An 18364-nucleotide genomic window follows, 5' to 3' on the forward strand; every position below is an offset into this window, starting at 1 on the left:
TAAGGCACAAAGTTGATTTTGAAAATGATACCATCTGAATCCACAGCTGAAGTACATCCTGAAAGAATAAATTTACACTAGAGTAATTTGTTTCATTTTTCTCAAAATATTACCTTGGTCAGTTCTTTTAATTCTAAGATATCCGTTTTGTTCCCTCCATTCATAATTCTATTTCTTTCTTCTGCAACATCCTCATCTTCACCAATAAGAGGTGACATGGCAGTCTCAGCAAACCTGGAAAAAACCAAGAGATCAACTGCAGAAACAATGAGTTGCCCTGGGCGTAGTTAGAATGACAGTATGAAACAATGGCTAATCAATTGCCAAAAATGTGGCTGGTGGAAGCAGTAGGATTGAGACTTCACATGTGACATTGGCTGGAGCATTGCTGCTGTTGGGAGGATCGCTGACCTTTGAAAGTTAATCTGTAAATACTAAAAAGAGACAAAATGGCTTGCTCAAAAGAGCATGCCTTGTCAGTAACTGATAGGACATAACCTGTCCCTCAGCCACAGCTTTTGCTATTTGACTGCTCTTCAGTAGCTAGTGATACTCTTTCTTTACAGATCTCTTTACAGATCTTTTGAGTAGACCTCCCTGTAAGACAATATTTTTGTAATTTTACCAATTAGTACTCTTGTTGGCAATCTCAAACAGGAGTGAATGACCCACTCACACCTGGAAGGTAGCTGCTTTCATTGAGATAGAGGCACATTTTTAAAGCAGAGAGGGGAAGTTTGCATAGCGCCCAGGCTGCAACTGTCCTGTGGCATGGACACTCCTGTTTTGGGGTGTCAGGCTAGTAGCTCATGCCAGTACTTATGACACTACAAACTCTTCAAGTCATTTTATAATCTCACTACTACAGTGTCTTAATCTAAAAAAAATTTACATTAAAGTCTTAATTCAAGAAAACTCCTTTCTTCAATAATATATTCTTAAATCCTGTTAAGATGATGCACATTTGTAAATGTTTTCTTGAACCAGGATATCAACAAATTAAGATGAAATCAGGTAAGTAAGCAGGAAAAAAAAAGCTGAAAAATTCAGAGAAAAAGAAAAAAGAAAAAAGAGGGATATAGATCTTGACAAAAACATGTACCCTGCTAATAAAGGAACATTAATACAAGCTTTCAGACATACCATCTTGTGGAGAACAAACGGTGCTGCATAAGGAGATTCAGAATGAAGAATGCAATCCCTTGAACAGCCATGGCAAATAGGTTCTTTCCAACAAAGTCCCACTGAAAAGGGTTGGAAACACGCTCCTCACCTTTGCAGAAAGAGCACCAGAAAGCAAGGTGAAATACTGCTGAAAAACCCCACTGCTCCTCAGAACAAAATGCATAATCATAATGGTTTAGGATGAAAATCTGTACTTTATTTTATGTCTTCATTTTCCAGTGTTTTATAAAGATTCTTAAGAAAGTACATTCCAAGTTCAGCTGCTGCATGGAAGTAAAAATGAATGCAAGCTCTCTGAATATACCCTAATTTGGATATCATAACATGAAATTTGCATGGATTATGTGAAAGACATACATTTTCTGAGTAAAGACAGATGAGTTCTGCTATATGACTATTCTTTTAAAAAGAAAAAAGTTGTCTGATATCAAAGACAGGCATGTCCCAAGAGGATGCATTTGAAGAACAGCAGTCACTTTAAGCATTAACATGAGGGCCGCTGAAGTACTCAGATGAAATGAAAGAATATATCCTATTGTAATGATCTAAGGACTTCAGAACAAATGGTAAAAAGACACCAGAGTCTGGCACTGAACAAATGTGTTCATTTCCAATACAGACTACTGGTTGGGCTGTAGAATTCTCGCAGCTGTATCAGAACCTGTGATTTCTTCAGAGAGGTTGAACTTTCATACTCCTCATCCACCTGATGATGTGAAGGGGGAGAATTTTGGAAACAGCAACTAATTTTCCAAGATAACACTTCCAACCATCTCATCCAAGGTCAGGACATGTGACACTGATATAATTTGTTGCTTATTGGCATTACTTACCAAACCTGGCATATACTTCAGTCACAGCTTGGTTCATGGCCAAGTCGATGAGTCCTCGGCCCAGGCAAAAATGTGGGAAGACAATCAGCACATTTTTCAATGTTTTATTAAACTTCAACAAAGACTATTAGAAACAGAAACAACATAATAAGCAGTTGAAATCAGACTTCTATAAGAAAATACAGCAACATGAGTGAAAAGTTCTTTGTCATGTCAGAGCAACTGGATGTTCTGTGCTCTTACAACGGAGAAAACAGAGTATTTATCAAGTTAGACCCAAAACATCTTCAACCTAGAATGCAGTACAGCAGAATGCTGGCATACACTGCACCAGGCAAGGTGCTTGTGCAAAACTGTCAATGGGGGGAGAAATTAATCTTTGTAATGAAGTATTTCTTTATGTAGCAGAGGTAACGTAATTCTGGTGTCAGCTATTATAAATAGCAACTGTGAGCAACAAAAAAGAATGGTATTTTTCTGTTGTAACATCTTTATTTATAGCTGGAATATTTCCGTAATAATGACTACCACAATATTGAAAAGTACCAGTGTCTGAGCATAACTACACAGTAGACTTTGGTGCAATGTGGGGATACCTAAAACAGTGTAAGTGCTAGTAGCAGTCTAGCTGCACCAACACTGAATGCAGAGAAGGGCAATTTTCCCTCTGGAGACACAGTGTCTACAATGGAGACATATTCTCAAAGGTAACAATTCTGGCCTGCTGTCCCACAGACTGAATGGCACTGGATTGAACTCTGTACTGTCAAGAAGCATGGCTGAGAATGCAGGAAGACCAGGGACAGAAAGCATTGTAAAGTTGGCCCTTGAAACCATGAACTTAACCAAGATGTGTTTCTCCTTCCCAGCAAACAACAATGCTTGATCAGCACATGGTGTTTGAAAATGTACTACCAGTTAACGATAGCTAATTTAATTGCTGTCAGATGTAGAAAGGGTGTCAAGCTCACTGGCCAGACTATCAGCAACTGTAGAAGTGGTGGTAGTAGTAGTGCATACAAACCAAGAGTGTTTTATAAACTGATCTCTTAGCCTAAGAACTCATTTTGGCACTGGCTGTATTCTGTCTATTCTTGTACTTTCTGTCACCTTCCTGGTGGTGTTAAACCATTTTTGGGCAATTCTCAAAATGCTACCATAAGTAGAACAATAACTAGCACACTAAGTGTCTTTCATACTTAGTGGTGACTCCATTATTTTCTACCATCTACATCTTCCTGTACAACCCAAGCTGCAGAAGCAAGCACCAAGTGTCATGTCCCCTTCTCCCCAACTGTGAAAGCATACAGAATTTTGCTCATAGGGATGAAAAACATTCAATGTCATTCCTTGTGTCTGTAGCCCAAGATATGAATAGTCCTGCGTTGCTTCTCTGGGTTATTCTGCTCACCTGTCCCGGCAGTTACTCAGCAAGTTCCCCACCCATTTACTGCCAGAAAAAATGGCAAGGTAGAGAAAGACAGTTACTGTTAGAGAAGGTTATGCTTGGACAGCCATTGCACAGCTCTTTAAAACCAGGTGTCAACAAAAACATTACTTACCGGGTTATTTTCAAATAACTCCAGGATGAATGTAACGGCACTGCTGTTGATCCCCACGAAGAGATTAATACAAGACAATGCAACATAAGCAGTGCTAGGGACATTGAAGAAAGAAGCAGCAGGGTACATCATGGGAATTACTGCCCATCTGCATGCAAAAGATAGAAAAACTATGATAAGAGCTTTTCAATATTCTCATGTCAGTTGGCCTAATGAAAACACAAAGTTGAGCTTTCTTCTCATCCCAGGTGTAACAAAATGGTGTAACCAACCAGAGATGCCACTAGAGTGTTCTTTCCCTGGTTACTACATTAAAAGGTTTTTCTGCTTAGTCTTTTTAGCTGTTAAAATGCAGGGCAATAGAAACTGCTGAAATTGAGAAAACTTAATGCTAGCAAGGTTATCATAACTTCAGGTATCCTTGCACATCTCTCTGGATTGTACATCAGGAGGGAGAAACAAAGAAAGGTTACATAAAGCTAATACGATGTACTGCTTTGCTAGATACTCCTCAGCCTTTGGAACTGTCCAAAGAAATCAGAAACTGTAAATTTTTATATTCTCTTCTAACTCCTTTACCATTGTTTTTTTACTCCTGATTTGGAGCTTCCTGTGCCATGATTCCTGGGACATAGCAAATGCACAAACAGCAGCAAGAGAGGACTATTCCTCTGGAATAAACTTACAATGTGTAGCACCAATCAGTCTACCTAGGAAGAATTCAGTAACAACAACCTGAATTGCTTAACAGGACAATAAACATGTGGTCAGAAAGAATCACCCTAAGTTTCCCATTGTGTGGCTGGACACAAGGGCTAATATATGATTCTATGAATTTGCCTTCCTTTCTGTTTTTTGAGTAGCAAATTACAAAATTATAAATGAAGTGACTGCCATATGATTATATTTTTTCTGAAAATTTAATCTTGGTAGATGCTTTAAAATATGCAAAGACTTTTTAAATGTCCATCCACACAGCCTTGAATTACTGTATTTAAAAAAAAATATACAGAGCCACAGACAACTTATTAAAAATACCACCATTGCACTTTAAAAAGATATAATGAAAAATCAAAACAAATGAACATTCTAACAGCATTTTTTAACATTGGGTATTTTACAGAGATTAAGTGATGATAATGTTTTGCATTTTCTCAGGATTTTCTTTCAAAGATCATAAAAACTTCAGAAAATTAAAGATAGTCTGCCCAGAAAAGAACTGCTCCCTCTTAGGCATAATTTGTGATATACATAGAAGGATGTGAAAACTTCATTTCTCTCTTGAACTCTAGAAATAGATCTGGTCAATGATTTTGCCTAGACTACATCAGCTGCAGGGCTATCAGGAATATGATTTTATGGATAAAAATATATGCTCACTAATTAAATGAGAGAAAGTGAATTTCAGTCAGCCTTATAAAATGATATTTTGCCAACACAAATGCTCATTTGAAGCTAAAAAAAGTGTTGAAGACTCAGTACTCTTTGCCCTTGAGTTAAAAGCTGAAAGATATTTTAGTATTGGATGTCAATGAGGCAAATGAACAACCACTAAATTCCTTCTCAACATACATATCGGAGAGCAGCAAACCGAACAAATGTATTTTCCTGTAAAGATCACATTTAATGCTTAAAAACGTAAGGCAGTGACAAAAAAAATATCTCCTTTATAGCATGTGGCCAGACAGAGTGTGTAAATATCCTGGAGCAGGGACAGAATCCAGTTCTAACCTGCATTGTACCCACTCAGTTTTATTCTTTAAAGATGGATTTCACTAAGTACTGAGCTCAATAACATGAAATCATTTCCATGTGAAATACAGGGCCCCATATGCAGGAATAACCTGGAACACTCACCCATACAGTAGCAGCAAGGCGACCAGCACAGGGAGATTAGTCGGAGAAGTGTATGCTTTCTTGTTGAATCCAGCAAATATAACCACAACTATTCCAGCACTCAGTGCATAATTCACCTGCCACATCACAGGGTGAAGATCAGTGTGTAAGACCTGAGAAGGTCTGCAAACATATCCAGATCCTACATATTATTCCAAAAGGATTTTGCATTGAGGAACACTGGAATTTATGAGCTACACTAGTCACACTCAAGCTTTTGGATCAATGGATCCCTGGCAGCACTCGACATTTTTCTGAGACATCTTTTATCAGACTGTTCATCAAAAATACAACATATATTGTTGTTTCTTAGGTTATGGTTTGGGAGCCCATTATTTCATGGTCCTGCTGGCAGGCTGCCCACAGAAAGAGGCTGTGGGTATGCAAGGGAAGTGGTTTCTAGTGATGCAAAGGCTGTGTAGGAGGGAAAAGGCTAGTTACTTGAGCCACTTTCCTGGGATGAGGCTAAAGTGAGTATGCTTGGCCACTGTTCTCAATTTCTCTGTTCAGTATTGATAGCGCTAGTCTACTGCAACGCACAGAGCTCCCCATGCAGAATGGAAGGTGACATTTCACAGAACTGCTAACACCACTTAGTACCTTTGCATCATGCTGTCAAGTGCCACGGCCAAGCAGAATTCCTGTCAAGGAAGCTGCTGGGAGGCTGCTGTGACCAGCAGGGGACAGGAACAAGAACCTGCTTCTTTTCCTCCATTTACTAAATCAATGCTTTGCTTTACCTTCTCCTGAAAGAGCAGCTTCCAAAGACTGAAGAGTTTTGGGCTTTTCAATGATTTCAATTTTTTTTTTTTATTTTTAATTTTTTCAATTCTATATTCATGCTTTTCTTATTGCATAAGCCCTTGGCCACTCTCTTTGTTGAGAAGGCATGGATAGAAAACAAGCCTCTTGCTGTGCCTCAACCAGGCAAAGAATCTGCTCCTTTGTGACAAAGCAGCCTGAGGAGTAATGGGAGGGTAGTCGAGCCCTGTCAAAGCAAGCCTGGGCCTGTGGTCTAAATCCTTTTTGAACAACACAGTGAACATGATTCAGTGACCTAAACAAATACATCTATGCCATTTTAGACACCCTAGAGTATTTTGTCTAGCCTCCAGCTATTGTTCCAGCAGCCTGTCAGTCTCCTCCACTTAGATTTCTTGAATATCTTGAAACACATGATGGTTCTTCTAGAGGGCAGGAGTGACTACCACGAGGCAACTGGGCTTTCTCCTTGTACTTTATTACACATTCAGTTGTAAGGACTGGAAACCCTAAGGTTACAACAATTTCAGCTTCATTAGTTGAATAATGAGTTGTGCAGCTGACTTAATTTCTACATCTGTAATCAGTGAGGCAGTCAGATCCTTAGCTTGCTCTCCGAGAAACACTTAAAGAAATTAATGTTTTGCAATGCTCAGAATCACCTTCACTTGATTGACCGATTAGTCCCCAGTTCATGCAAACCCAGGAATAATTGCAGGCTATGAAATCGGACCAGCAGTTACTCACTATGTCCCACACGAAGTTAGTTAGCCAGTAGATCGCAGGGCTCACACCACTGACAAACTGTAGATGCTTGGCTTTTGTTACACGTTCTTGAATCAGGTATAAAACAAAACTGGCTGGTATAAAAGACATGGCAAAAATTGTACAGATGGCAACAACAGCATCCACTGAAGTGGTCAGCCTGAAAGAGAGCACAGGAAGGGACTGTGAGCAATGGAATGGAATGGATGCAACACAACAATATATTAGCATTTGGGGAATCTGGAGGAAATTTTAAGATCTAGGAGTAGCAAGGTTATTTTGTAAGTAGAAGACTTTTCCAATTTCAAAATGTGCTAGTGTATTTACCCAAGTTGTGTTGGGGACTGTAGCTAACAAATATGGATGATGGTGGGCACCATTCCTGCATTTTTTACTTGACTTCATTCTCTGGAAGAGTTCAGCTCCTATATATATATCTCAGTTTGACAGCCTTCCCTGTATGGTGTGTCTCAAACTAGATATTAAGGCACAATAGTTGGAGTGCTCTGGGAGCTGGGAAAAGAGGGACTCAAAGAGGCAAGTTGCAGACAGCGAGATGAAGCGCAGATCTTACCTCTGTGCTAAGGCAGAAGTTTTCAGTTTCACTGAATTCTGAACTTAATAGGAGACATGAATGGGAAGTCCTGTCTTCTTAGGGATGTCTTTTTCAAGAAATTATGGCTTTTAGATTCTGGAATACACCAGCCCTACTACATGCCATTGAAAATCTGCCTGTGTGCTCTCCTTGGCACCAAGATGGAGGTTGTCAACTACTGCCTACCTGTAGTCAATTAAGGACAATTTCTGATTCCTTTTTCGATTACGATCTCTGTGTTATTTCACAAGTAGATCTATTGGCTTTGGAGCATGAACAAAGACTTCAGAATCTTTGTGCTTGGGAATCAACAGAAATACGTAATCATGTATAACTAATGTCATAGCTCCTACATGGGATGGGAATGAACTCTTATTGGAATACAATGAGACAGAAAAGAGTAGATAGTATATCTAATTCTTGATTAGAATAAAACTTCAGGGAAAGGCCTCCATGTTCTGTCAACTGAAATAGTTCTCCTCAGAGTGTGAGTACACTGGAGGTGGTAAGCTGCCAGGAGAGGGAGGGGTAGAAGGCAGCAGCAAAGTACAGGCAGACTTACACAGTGACTTCAGAGAGTTGCTCCTTAGTAAGGTTCAGAGGATGGTTTACAGCAGTGATCCCATATTCCTCAGGGTCTTGGCCAGTCCGCAGGTTAGCTCTAAGGATTGCGTTATTGGCTACATTAAGGAAACTAACCATAGCATGCCAGCCTTTATTGTTAAACCACACCTAAAAGAGTCAGAAAGCACAGTTTCATTTAAGAAGCCTTCAATAATAACTCTGAGCTGCAGGAGAAAACTTGGCTGCCTTTTATCGACTTTGGTGGGCATTGTCCCCAGGGAAGAATCCAGCAGCAGGGATTCATAGCTCCTCGGCACAGTCCAGCAGGCGGAGCTCGCATACTATACTTTTAAAAGGGCTGGACAACCATTGCCAAGGGATTTTATAGAAGCACATTTTAAAATGTAGCAGAATGTATCCTACTCTGAAGTATTTAGGACAGCAAGAAGTATTAAGAACATGGTTAAAAAAGTCTCATGTTAGAAATAAGTTTGCATTAACACTGTATCCCATATTACTTAGGTATAGTATTTCAGCTCTTCTTGCATCTGAGAATGCTACTAGCAATATTCTCACAATTTGAAGTCTATGTCAAGAAAGACCGTGAGTTAGCAGACTACTTCCAGCAAATACCTTAATATTATCTTCAGTTTCCATGTATTTAAGGAAATTAGAAATTTCTTTAGCAGCAGCTAGTGAAGTTTGTCCCTAAAATAAGAAAGAAAAGGCTAAAGATCAGCTGTCTGGGTTCAATCTGGTGCTGCAGGTTTTTAGCTTTGTAACAATTCTTTAGTAAGGGGACCAAAAAAAAAAAAAAAATCTTGCTTACTCCTGTCAGATTCATCATTCGCCCAAGATCACTTAAAAAATTGACGACTTGAACTCCAGAAACATGAAGGACTGGGAGCTTTCCTCCTATAGAAATTCCTCCATATCTAACAAAGAGAATAGTATCATCAGTCACTTGTACCACAGACTCTAAACTATGTACAGTGATGGAAATACTATAATTCCACTTAATGTAAGTTTGATTTCTATACATCATATAATTCATGTTTAACAATCTCCACTCTTTTTCTAACAAGTTGTATTAGGGCTTACAAATAATAGAAGTTCTTTCAGTTTCTGAGGGGTTCACACCAGGATCCTGAGAAAATTATTATTTAGATAAAAGATTTGGAGAAAACAGTTATTTCTGCAGTGCAAAACCTTTAAATTAAGATAATTGACATATAACTGTTTGGACAGCATGAAGAACTGAGGACAGCAAGGACCTTAGCTAAAATTTCAGTTGCCCTGAGAGGAGCAGGTATTCACCAATGCTGGTGCCAGCCAATACTCCATAATGACAAATAATATTGCACAAGATGAACCAAAGTCCAATCCCATAGAAAGTAATGTTTGCACATGAACAAGCAGATACTTTGTGAAGGAAGCCAGTCATCCAGCTGCTACCTTCAAAGTGAATTCCTACTGCTGATGAAAAACTAAATATGTTCTTCAGGCTAATCAGTCATCTTTCTAAGCTTAGTATCTGCAGTTTAGACATCACACAGGGGTTAGCTGATGCCTCCACATAAGCATGGAGCACTAGTGGAATCTGTTTTATAACTACTGCACATGTTCAGAGCAGGGATGAGGAGTTGTGGTTGTAACTTCTGTATTTGATAGGCTGGTGTCTAGGTTTCATCTCACCTAGGTCCTTTTTTTGCAGGGTTCATATTTTTCTGCTGCACTTCGAAAGAGCTGCATCAGAGCACTATCACAATGTAGTGCACTATTGTATTGTAACTTTCCATCACTCGCATCCCATTAGTCTGACTCTTGTAGATAATAAAACTGTGACAGTTCCATTGTGTGCCTCTGACCTTCATCCTTGTGGGGGTAGTCCAAACAAATATAATCCCTTGTCTTTATAAAATCGTGCTGACCCCCAACCTATTTCCCACTGAAGCCATCTCTTTGTTCTATATTATCTGCCACAATTCCCCTTGTCCATTCAGAGAAACATTGTGAGGCTCCACAGTTAAACAGAAATTCATTGTTCCTTTATTTACCACCATAATCTGTGAATTGGTTTCTTACCTTTGCTCATTGACCCAGTATTTGCTCTTCAAGCTGAAACAGACAAAGAAAATCCTGTCTCTTAATGCACTGAACCAAAGTCAGCGGTATAGATAGGCTGAAGTGGAAATTAAAGGTGAATTCCTACGCTTTGCAGATCTCCAGTTTCCCCTAAGACAGCTTTTTTTGTTGTTGTTTTTATTTGCTTTATTTTTTAATTGCTACCTATTACTTAGAGCTGTGGGGTTGTCGGGACTTTTGGAGTTCCTTGCAGTGGTTTTTTTTTTTTTCATTTTGTTTTGTTTTCCTACATGATTCATCTCCAGTTCATGAAGAGATAAGCAAGATTTCTAAAGTGGCATATAATGGTTTTATACTAAATCCATAATGAATTGTTTTTAAAAGAGGTATCTAAAGCAGTTATGACATGTGCTAAGAGGAATCAAAGGCAGTCAGCATGTAGCTAATACAATGGGGATTTCAAGAACTCTGCTGGAAATCAAAAAGGTAGCAAGGCCTGAATCAGAAATAATAGGCCATGGACACTGCACAGCTAATTACCATGCATGACACTCAGGCAAGCTGAGGAGCTGTCAGTAGGACAGCTGTATCTATATGACGTTGTCCTTTGGCTCTTTAGCACTTCTGGGAAGCAAGTGATAATAAACTCAGGCAGATGGTCATGCTGATGTGGCTATGGTTCTTCAGGGACGCAAGCTAGTATCTCTGCAAGGCAGTTCACCATGCTGTGCAGAGGCACCAGTTTTCTCACCATGAGAAACACTGAAACTTAGCCCTGCTTATATAAAGGAGTACCTGATTATACGAATAGGTGTAACTAAAACAATTTAACTCCCCTAAAATAAGCATCTCTTATTCTTACATCAGGAATATGGTCATGATGCTCAAGTCTACACAATACTGTGGCAAATCAGGTGCTATGTTATTATCAAATGGAAATTTCATGGCCAGGTACAAAATACCACATGTGAAAAACAAAGAGATTCATCCCTACCTCCCTTTTATCAAAGTGGGATATGTTTTCACCAGAAAATCTGAAATATTTCTGTGGGTCAGATCTTGAAGAATTTCTGTGCTGTGCTGCACTCTCTGGAAAGAAAAGAGAATCTAATCAATCATAGTAAACTTTACAGTCTGTAAAGCTATTAAGTAAGTGTTTGTCAGGAAAACAGCAAAAGTAGCTTTTGTTCAGAGGAATTGCTCAGGTTCATAGTACTACTGAAACGAGAGTGGGTCATTCACTTTCTAGCTCAAACATCCTTACTTTACTAACATTTCAGAAGAAATCATGAAATCATAAAAGTTTGCAATGCCTGACACAAAACAGTTGCACTTCACTCTGAAACTTGGCCCCAGTTACTTGCAACAAAGGCCAGGGTTGCTCAGAGCTTTTTCTTCACTGTGAAAGAAGGAAGCTTTTCAAATAAATTGAGGTCTCAGTGAAGACAAGGTAGTTTTCTATGATTTTGCAAGTTGAGGTAAAAATTAATATGCAAACTTCACCTTCACTAGCACGTTAGATACTTTGAATGAAAATGACTGCCTTTTTTTGTAATGAAAATTGTGCCACATGACACCTTTGTGAGTCTTTTGCAAATACAGGGTCGCTGTGAAATTCGAGACCTCAAACTTGCTGAGTTTATCCCAAGGTAGAACATACTTTAAAAAGTTCCTGGGGAGTTTCAGAGGGCAAAGCTTGGAACCTGAAACGACCTAGTAACGACATAGAAAGTAAGTCTAATGAACTTTCCAGAAGTTCCTACATTTGTCCACAGAGAGGCAGTACCAGATGACACAGAAGTTAGATTACAGATGTCTAGCTGATTCTAGATAATACACAGGAAGACTGGTAGTTTCCTCATAGTGCCTTCATTAACTGAGCTGTCTATGCTCAGACATACTTCAAAATTATTTACATCCTGTTGCTTCCCTGGAGACTCAAATGTGAACTGTTTCTTCTTGACAAGTTATATAAAATTATCATATCCTGCAAAATTATCAGGATAGTATTATAATAAACACATTTCCCATCAGAGGACTAGAATCCCCAGAGACAAAAAAAAAAATTAATTTTGCATCCTACTTGGACTTGGATTTGGATTCAAAAATTGACTAAGCTTGCGACATTAGTGTTAAAACTAGAATTATTTTAGTCATTTGGCTAATGTGTGCATCCTGGCAAACAGGAATATTAAAGTTGAATGTTGTGCGTGGTGAGACATTAAATTAGTGAGCTATTACTCTGAAAGTGGCTGCAGTTCTGTTTTCTTTAACTTGTTAGAAAAACATTTAAAAATGTAAACACTAACAGGCTATACTTTTCCTTTGCTCTTCGAAAGAGCAAGCACATTTTATAAAGGGCACTACTAAGATTATTCATCAATAGGAACAGGTGGCAATGTAGCTCTCATCTCTTCTCCATACAGCATCAGTAGTTATTAAATTACTCATCTTCATGCACATGCATACAAACATTCATTTTGCTTGCTTAGAACTTTCTTTCTAGAAATTGAACCAAAAGACATGTAAAAACATAATTATTTGGGGTTGACTCAATATTAATTTTTCCATTTTTTTCCCTGATTTTCTTCTATATGAAAAGCTTGCAATTTGGATGAAAACAGTAATCAAATTTCATTAAAATGTGCAAGATTTTCCAATACCTCTGAAATTGAATTCCAAATTCCAGCAATTCCTGCTCCCTTAAATGTACTCAATTCCTTCCATGTATATTAGCATGGCAAGGTACTTAGACACTAATCTGTTTTCCAGCACTTGCCATGAAGATTTATGGCACAAGGACACAACCTGTGGTGGTGGGAGGCCTCCTGCGCCTCCAGGGCATTCTGGCAGCATAGTGAGTTTCTTAGGAGTGCTGCACTTGCAGGAAGGTGATGGATTCTCAGGGCTCCACTTTTGGCTCAGCAGGAGGCTGCTTAGGTTCAGATGAACAGCAGGTGTGTTCCAGGCAGTTGGCATATTATTGCATGGGTAGTTCCTGTGTAGAGGAACAGACTCTTTAAGCTGTGCAGAGATACAGTTCATGAGAGCTCACAAATCCACAAAATCATAATGCTCTCAGCAGACATTCTCCTCTCAGCCCTTATCCTATGAGTTATGAATAACGAGAACATTTTAGAGTACTTGGTAAACACGAATAAATATAATCTCCCCCCACATCTCTGCCAAATTTACCATCTTCAGCTTGCACTGAAGGAACAAGGGGACTGTGTTTGACCCTTTAGTACACATGAAATCTGCAGTGGACACCTATCTTTGCAAAGAAACTACCCTCTTCTTGCTCATGCAGTATCTTTTCTCTCTTTATTTTTTAAAGTTCCCTCTTCAGTCTTGCTGTACCAGGCAGAGGCTGTACCAGGCAGAGGAGAGGAAGGGGAAGAGAGAAGAGAGGACAGCCAGAACAATCAAGTTGCTGGATATCACGACTGGGAGAGAGGCAGGAGAAAAGGAACAAATGGCAAAGCATAGCAAGCCAGTGACAAACGCCTCCAAAGCAAGATTCACAGGCAGAGTAAGTGGGTAGGACAACAAATGTTAAACTAAGAGCTCTACTAACATTGCCCTCACTTCAGAGTGAGAATAGCTTCAAATCATAGAGACTGTCCTATTGCCACTTCACAGTCTGAGCAATTGCTGAAGCTATTGCTTCCAAACACACCGGTGGGAACAGGAGGAACCTGAGGGGACTCACGTGGAAAGTGCCAGGGAAGCTGTGAAGATTTGGGTCTGAGCTCACTGGCCTACTGACATAAATGTCAAGGTTGCTTAATTGTCAATAAAAGGCTACATGAGCTGCTTTCCAGCTAGTCACATTGAGCACTGTGAATCTTTCTTAATCCAGTGGCATCATTGTCTTACTGTTTGTTTGTTACTTTTGACCCAATATTAGATATTATTGCCAACAATATGTCTGAAGCCTTGCCTCTAGTGAAAAGCCAAGCCAATTAATTCTTGTTTCACTACTCAAGTTCCACTAGTAATACCCTGCTAGAATCTCGTTCAAGAGAGATTAACTAGCAACTTACGGAAGAGGCTGATTCTTCATGCAGCGATTTCCAAATCCCGGTTTATTCAAAAAAGCATCAGTGAGGGAGACCGTCTGCTCACTGCCAGGACGTTCATTGCTAAGGGAATAAGATAGGACTTTCGCTATAAATTTTTTTTCCTAACTGTTCTACTGGAATACACATAGCAACTGGTGAAGACAGCCATATGGCAGAACCAAGAACCAACTGCCCCCCTCCAAATGCTGATAATTCCATTACTTTATTTATTTATGCAAAACCCCAGAACCTTCCAAGATAGTTAACAGGCTAAAGCAATGGTTCTTTTCTCCTAATATTAAAGCATGACTTCTGACATACATAGTCCTATAGGAATATTATTCAAAAAGGCTTGAATCCACATTTCTATACTCTCAGCCCTGTCGCACTCAGTAATCAGAAGATGAAAAACATATTTTGCATTTTCATTTGCTGAGGCCAAAGAGACAATGATGCTAATAGTGAAGTGTCTGCAACTAACAACCTAATAACATTAGACTACAGGATATTGCTAGTGCCAAGTGTTATACAAGTACGAATGTCAAACTCTGCTCCACACACTACCACATGTAAATTAAATTAAAGTTTCATGTGAATTTTCAGTATGAAACTCAAGGAAAATGCTTCAAAATTATTGCCTTCAATTTTCCTGCTTTCTGCTAGTTGCCATCTAGGACTTAAAACATTGTTTATAAATCTCCTCTGAATTGCACATGTTTTGACTTGGTGCAAGTTCAGCTCTGGAATATGTGGAAATGAAGGTGAAGCAAGTATTCGGGAGAGCACAGAGGAATTGTGCAGTGACCTGGAAAGAACAGAACTGAAGCTTCTATGAAGAATGAAAGGAGACAAAGTACTAGTAGACAAAAAAAAAAAAAAAAAAAAATAAAAAAAAAAAAAAAAAAAAAAAAAAAAAATCAGCCCCAGCCAAAGGATACTGTGTGGGGAGAAACTTCTAAGCAGCAGCATTAATAAAACCTAAGAGTCTCTGCTTTCATCTTGTTTTCACAACTTTGCCCAAATGCTGTACTAACTATAAATAAATCTACCACAGTTCAGCGGATAGGCTTGAATCTCATTGTGCTCTAAGATTATGAATATAGGAATAGTTCTATGGCATATCAGAAACAGTCAGATTTCTTACTGTCCTGGATCTCCTCTTAGGCAGGATATGTAACTTTTTAAGTGTTGAGGTAATGAATTCAGGTAGGAAGAGGAGAGTACCAAAGATAGCAAGATATCTGAAGGACTGTTGGCTAGACATACTAGCAGCTCTATTTTCTACTTGCACCAATTTCATGCTATTTGAAATCTGCTGATTCCAGTGGACTTAATCCTTTTTTCTACCACATAGAGTGAGAAAAGTCCAGTAAGACAAGGCCTCATGATCCTAAACACTAGGGAGAAAAGGATGCACACATGACAGATGTACTTTTACCCAGTGATTCCTCTTACCTGAAGAAAGTAAACTGTTGTCCATAGATCCAAGGGTGTAAGGTTAAGGCAGGATATTCTCCAAATGGAGGAATAATGACTGTCAGTACTAAAGACAGGAACACAAAACTAGCAGGGAGAACAATCTGCAGGGAACATGAGAACATCACACTAGCTTATTATATATATGTTGCAGAGTGACACTGTACATACTTCATAATATATATAAACAAAGGAGAGACACAGCAGGAGCATATAGATCAGATCGGGTTCAGCTCCTGAACAGCAACAATTTAATTTCCAATGCTATCAGTTCAGATTCTGGTTGTCACAGAACTGTATTACGTTAAAAATAAAATGCTGGGTCAGTAGGGATTGAATCATGAACTCGGTGTGGGTGATAGACTCTAGGCAGAAAGAAACAGGATAAGAGGCAGAAGAGTCGGAATCAATTAGAACAGTTAGGAACATTGTTACCCATTCGCAGCACCTCTGTTGCTTTGCATAGAGACATTGCTGGGAAAGACAGCATTGAGAATGTTGTGTGAAAGAGTCAAGAGTAGCAAAAGTCAGTCAATACCTGGGCTAGGAAGTCCTTGTGGCTGCGGGAGGCATGGTGCAACCGTTTGATGAGCAGTGCTTTGATTTGTTGATGTATGAGCTGAAAACCTTTATACTGTCGGGACCCTTTGCCTTCATTTTGATCTCCTGCTATACCTACTGGCATTCGAGAAATGTCATTAGTTTTCAGTGGGGTTTGTTCAGCTGGTTTGTTCTCAGTAGAAATTTTGCCAAGCGTAGAACCATTTTCTTGAGTGTCTCCTAGGTTAAGATGAAAAGGAGCAGAGAAGATACTTCATGCTGCATATGTGAAGGTAGCACAAATATTTTAATGAGCTCCAGATTTTACCAACTGTATATACCACATCACTAGATTGCTTTAATTACAACTGTTGCACTGTGGCTGTATCTAGTGGCATCATATAGGTTAACACTTCTCTTACTCAGCAGGATGAACAAGTTAATCATGTATGTAAGTTTATGGACTAATGGTCAGCAAAGTACTTTTTATAAAAACTATTAAAACCATTGACATCTGGGGGATTGACACTCCACTTTTATCTACATAGCTAAGAACCTCATCCAATCTAAATAAAAGTCTTTCTGCTGACTTCATCTTGTTTCTCAGATATCATGTCAGACCCCAAAACCAGATATTTGCTGACCAAATTTATTTTGGCAAGACTACCATACAAAGGCTGAAAGTTCTGAGGCTCCTCTTTACTTGGCATTCAGAATACAGAACAGTCTCAAGAAAAGTTTATTACATACTAATTCATGGATCTATACCTGCTTTTTGCATTCCAGGATCAGCTTCTGCAGTGACCTTTAGGAAAACCTGCCATAGACAAACACATCTCCTGGTTAGGAATAGAAAAGGTACAATAACCTGACCGCTGGAACACTATACATCACCCTTTAATGTAACAGAAAAAAATTTAGATACCTTTTCAGTACTACTGCTTATTACACAATCAGAGGTCTCTTATGAAATATTTCAGAAAATAAAGAAAGGAACAGACTAAGATACAGACAGACAGATTTCAGTGTAACGAGTCACACACCACAAGGCTAACGTGAAGTAAGGCTTGGATCCTTTTTCTACACCCATCTCAAAGACTTTCTGAGTGTGCCACGGCATATGTGACTAGGTTTTGAAGAGAATATTAGGAATTAGTAAGATTACATGTTTAAGAACAGGAATTGTCTCAGAAAACATTTTGGGGACTGATGGTAAGATCAGCAGGTATTTTAATGTCTGTTACCTCTTCAAGTGGTGTATCTGAAACTCCAAAACTGCTGAGTCCCAGGTCATCCAATGTTTCCTCCAGTTCTCTGAAGAGACTGGCATAAGATCGCTGTTTAAAATGTTTATTGGGCAAAAGGTAAATGAGTTCCTGACCAATGCTTTCAATTAATTTTGCTTCTGGGATATGATGATGAATTACTTCTGCTAGTTCATTCAGATCTCCTGTGAAAACAGTGTTCAAAGAATGAATATTTAACCATGCTAAGCATGATTTCAAAAGCTGTTGTTTGCACTACACAAAAGGGGACTGCTCTATCACATAACTCACAGATATCTCAGTTAATTCTGTACTAGACTGGGCTACGTTGCTAATTACAGTTTAGAACTATGTAGGAGGAAACTATTGCAGGTCTGTTAGTAAAGCACAACAACATCTTCAGCAATAACTTCTTAAGATCTTCTCTTATGTAGAAAAGCCAAAATGACTTTTTCTGAGAAAGCCAGTTTCCTTTGCTCTAGATATGCTTCAGTTTTTATTAACAAATTAGACATTTTGGTGCAGAGTAGTTCAAAACTCAGTCTATACTTCTAAAGCACACAAACTTCCAGTTCCTCATCTGTACTTGAGACCACATATACATCAAAAAGGGGCAATGGTAAGCAAAATCACAAAGAAACCTTATCAAATTCATGTTACAAGACAATATAGATATGAGACACAAGTACTGAAGAAGTGGGCCTTGGCAGCATTGATCTATAAAATGAGATTGCAGCATAACAGGAGACACAGCTATCTGCTGGACTGCTGA

General features: G+C 38.9%; 1 protein-coding gene across 1 annotated transcript in view; it reads right to left on the reverse strand.

Annotated features, from left to right (window-relative positions):
- Nucleotides 1–18364, reverse strand: part of ABCA4 (ATP-binding cassette, sub-family A (ABC1), member 4) — a gene marked incomplete at its 5' end in the record, with an annotated part of 39614 nt that overhangs the window by 6557 nt on the left and 14693 nt on the right. The window contains 17 exons of the mRNA XM_009699493.1: nucleotides 114–234; nucleotides 1144–1273; nucleotides 2019–2142; nucleotides 3581–3728; nucleotides 5438–5553; nucleotides 6986–7163; nucleotides 8161–8330; nucleotides 8796–8870; nucleotides 8992–9097; nucleotides 10248–10280; nucleotides 11242–11336; nucleotides 13056–13245; nucleotides 14294–14392; nucleotides 15767–15891; nucleotides 16326–16567; nucleotides 17096–17144; nucleotides 17572–17777. Coding sequence (XP_009697795.1) covers nucleotides 114–234; nucleotides 1144–1273; nucleotides 2019–2142; nucleotides 3581–3728; nucleotides 5438–5553; nucleotides 6986–7163; nucleotides 8161–8330; nucleotides 8796–8870; nucleotides 8992–9097; nucleotides 10248–10280; nucleotides 11242–11336; nucleotides 13056–13245; nucleotides 14294–14392; nucleotides 15767–15891; nucleotides 16326–16567; nucleotides 17096–17144; nucleotides 17572–17777 — 2207 coding nt within the window. The remainder of the gene's footprint in view (nucleotides 1–113; nucleotides 235–1143; nucleotides 1274–2018; nucleotides 2143–3580; nucleotides 3729–5437; nucleotides 5554–6985; nucleotides 7164–8160; nucleotides 8331–8795; nucleotides 8871–8991; nucleotides 9098–10247; nucleotides 10281–11241; nucleotides 11337–13055; nucleotides 13246–14293; nucleotides 14393–15766; nucleotides 15892–16325; nucleotides 16568–17095; nucleotides 17145–17571; nucleotides 17778–18364) is intronic.

This window comes from Cariama cristata, unplaced genomic scaffold (genome assembly GCF_000690535.1).
Source record: "Cariama cristata isolate BGI_N322 unplaced genomic scaffold, ASM69053v1 scaffold8274, whole genome shotgun sequence".
In the NCBI taxonomy this organism is placed as follows: domain Eukaryota; kingdom Metazoa; phylum Chordata; class Aves; order Cariamiformes; family Cariamidae; genus Cariama; species Cariama cristata.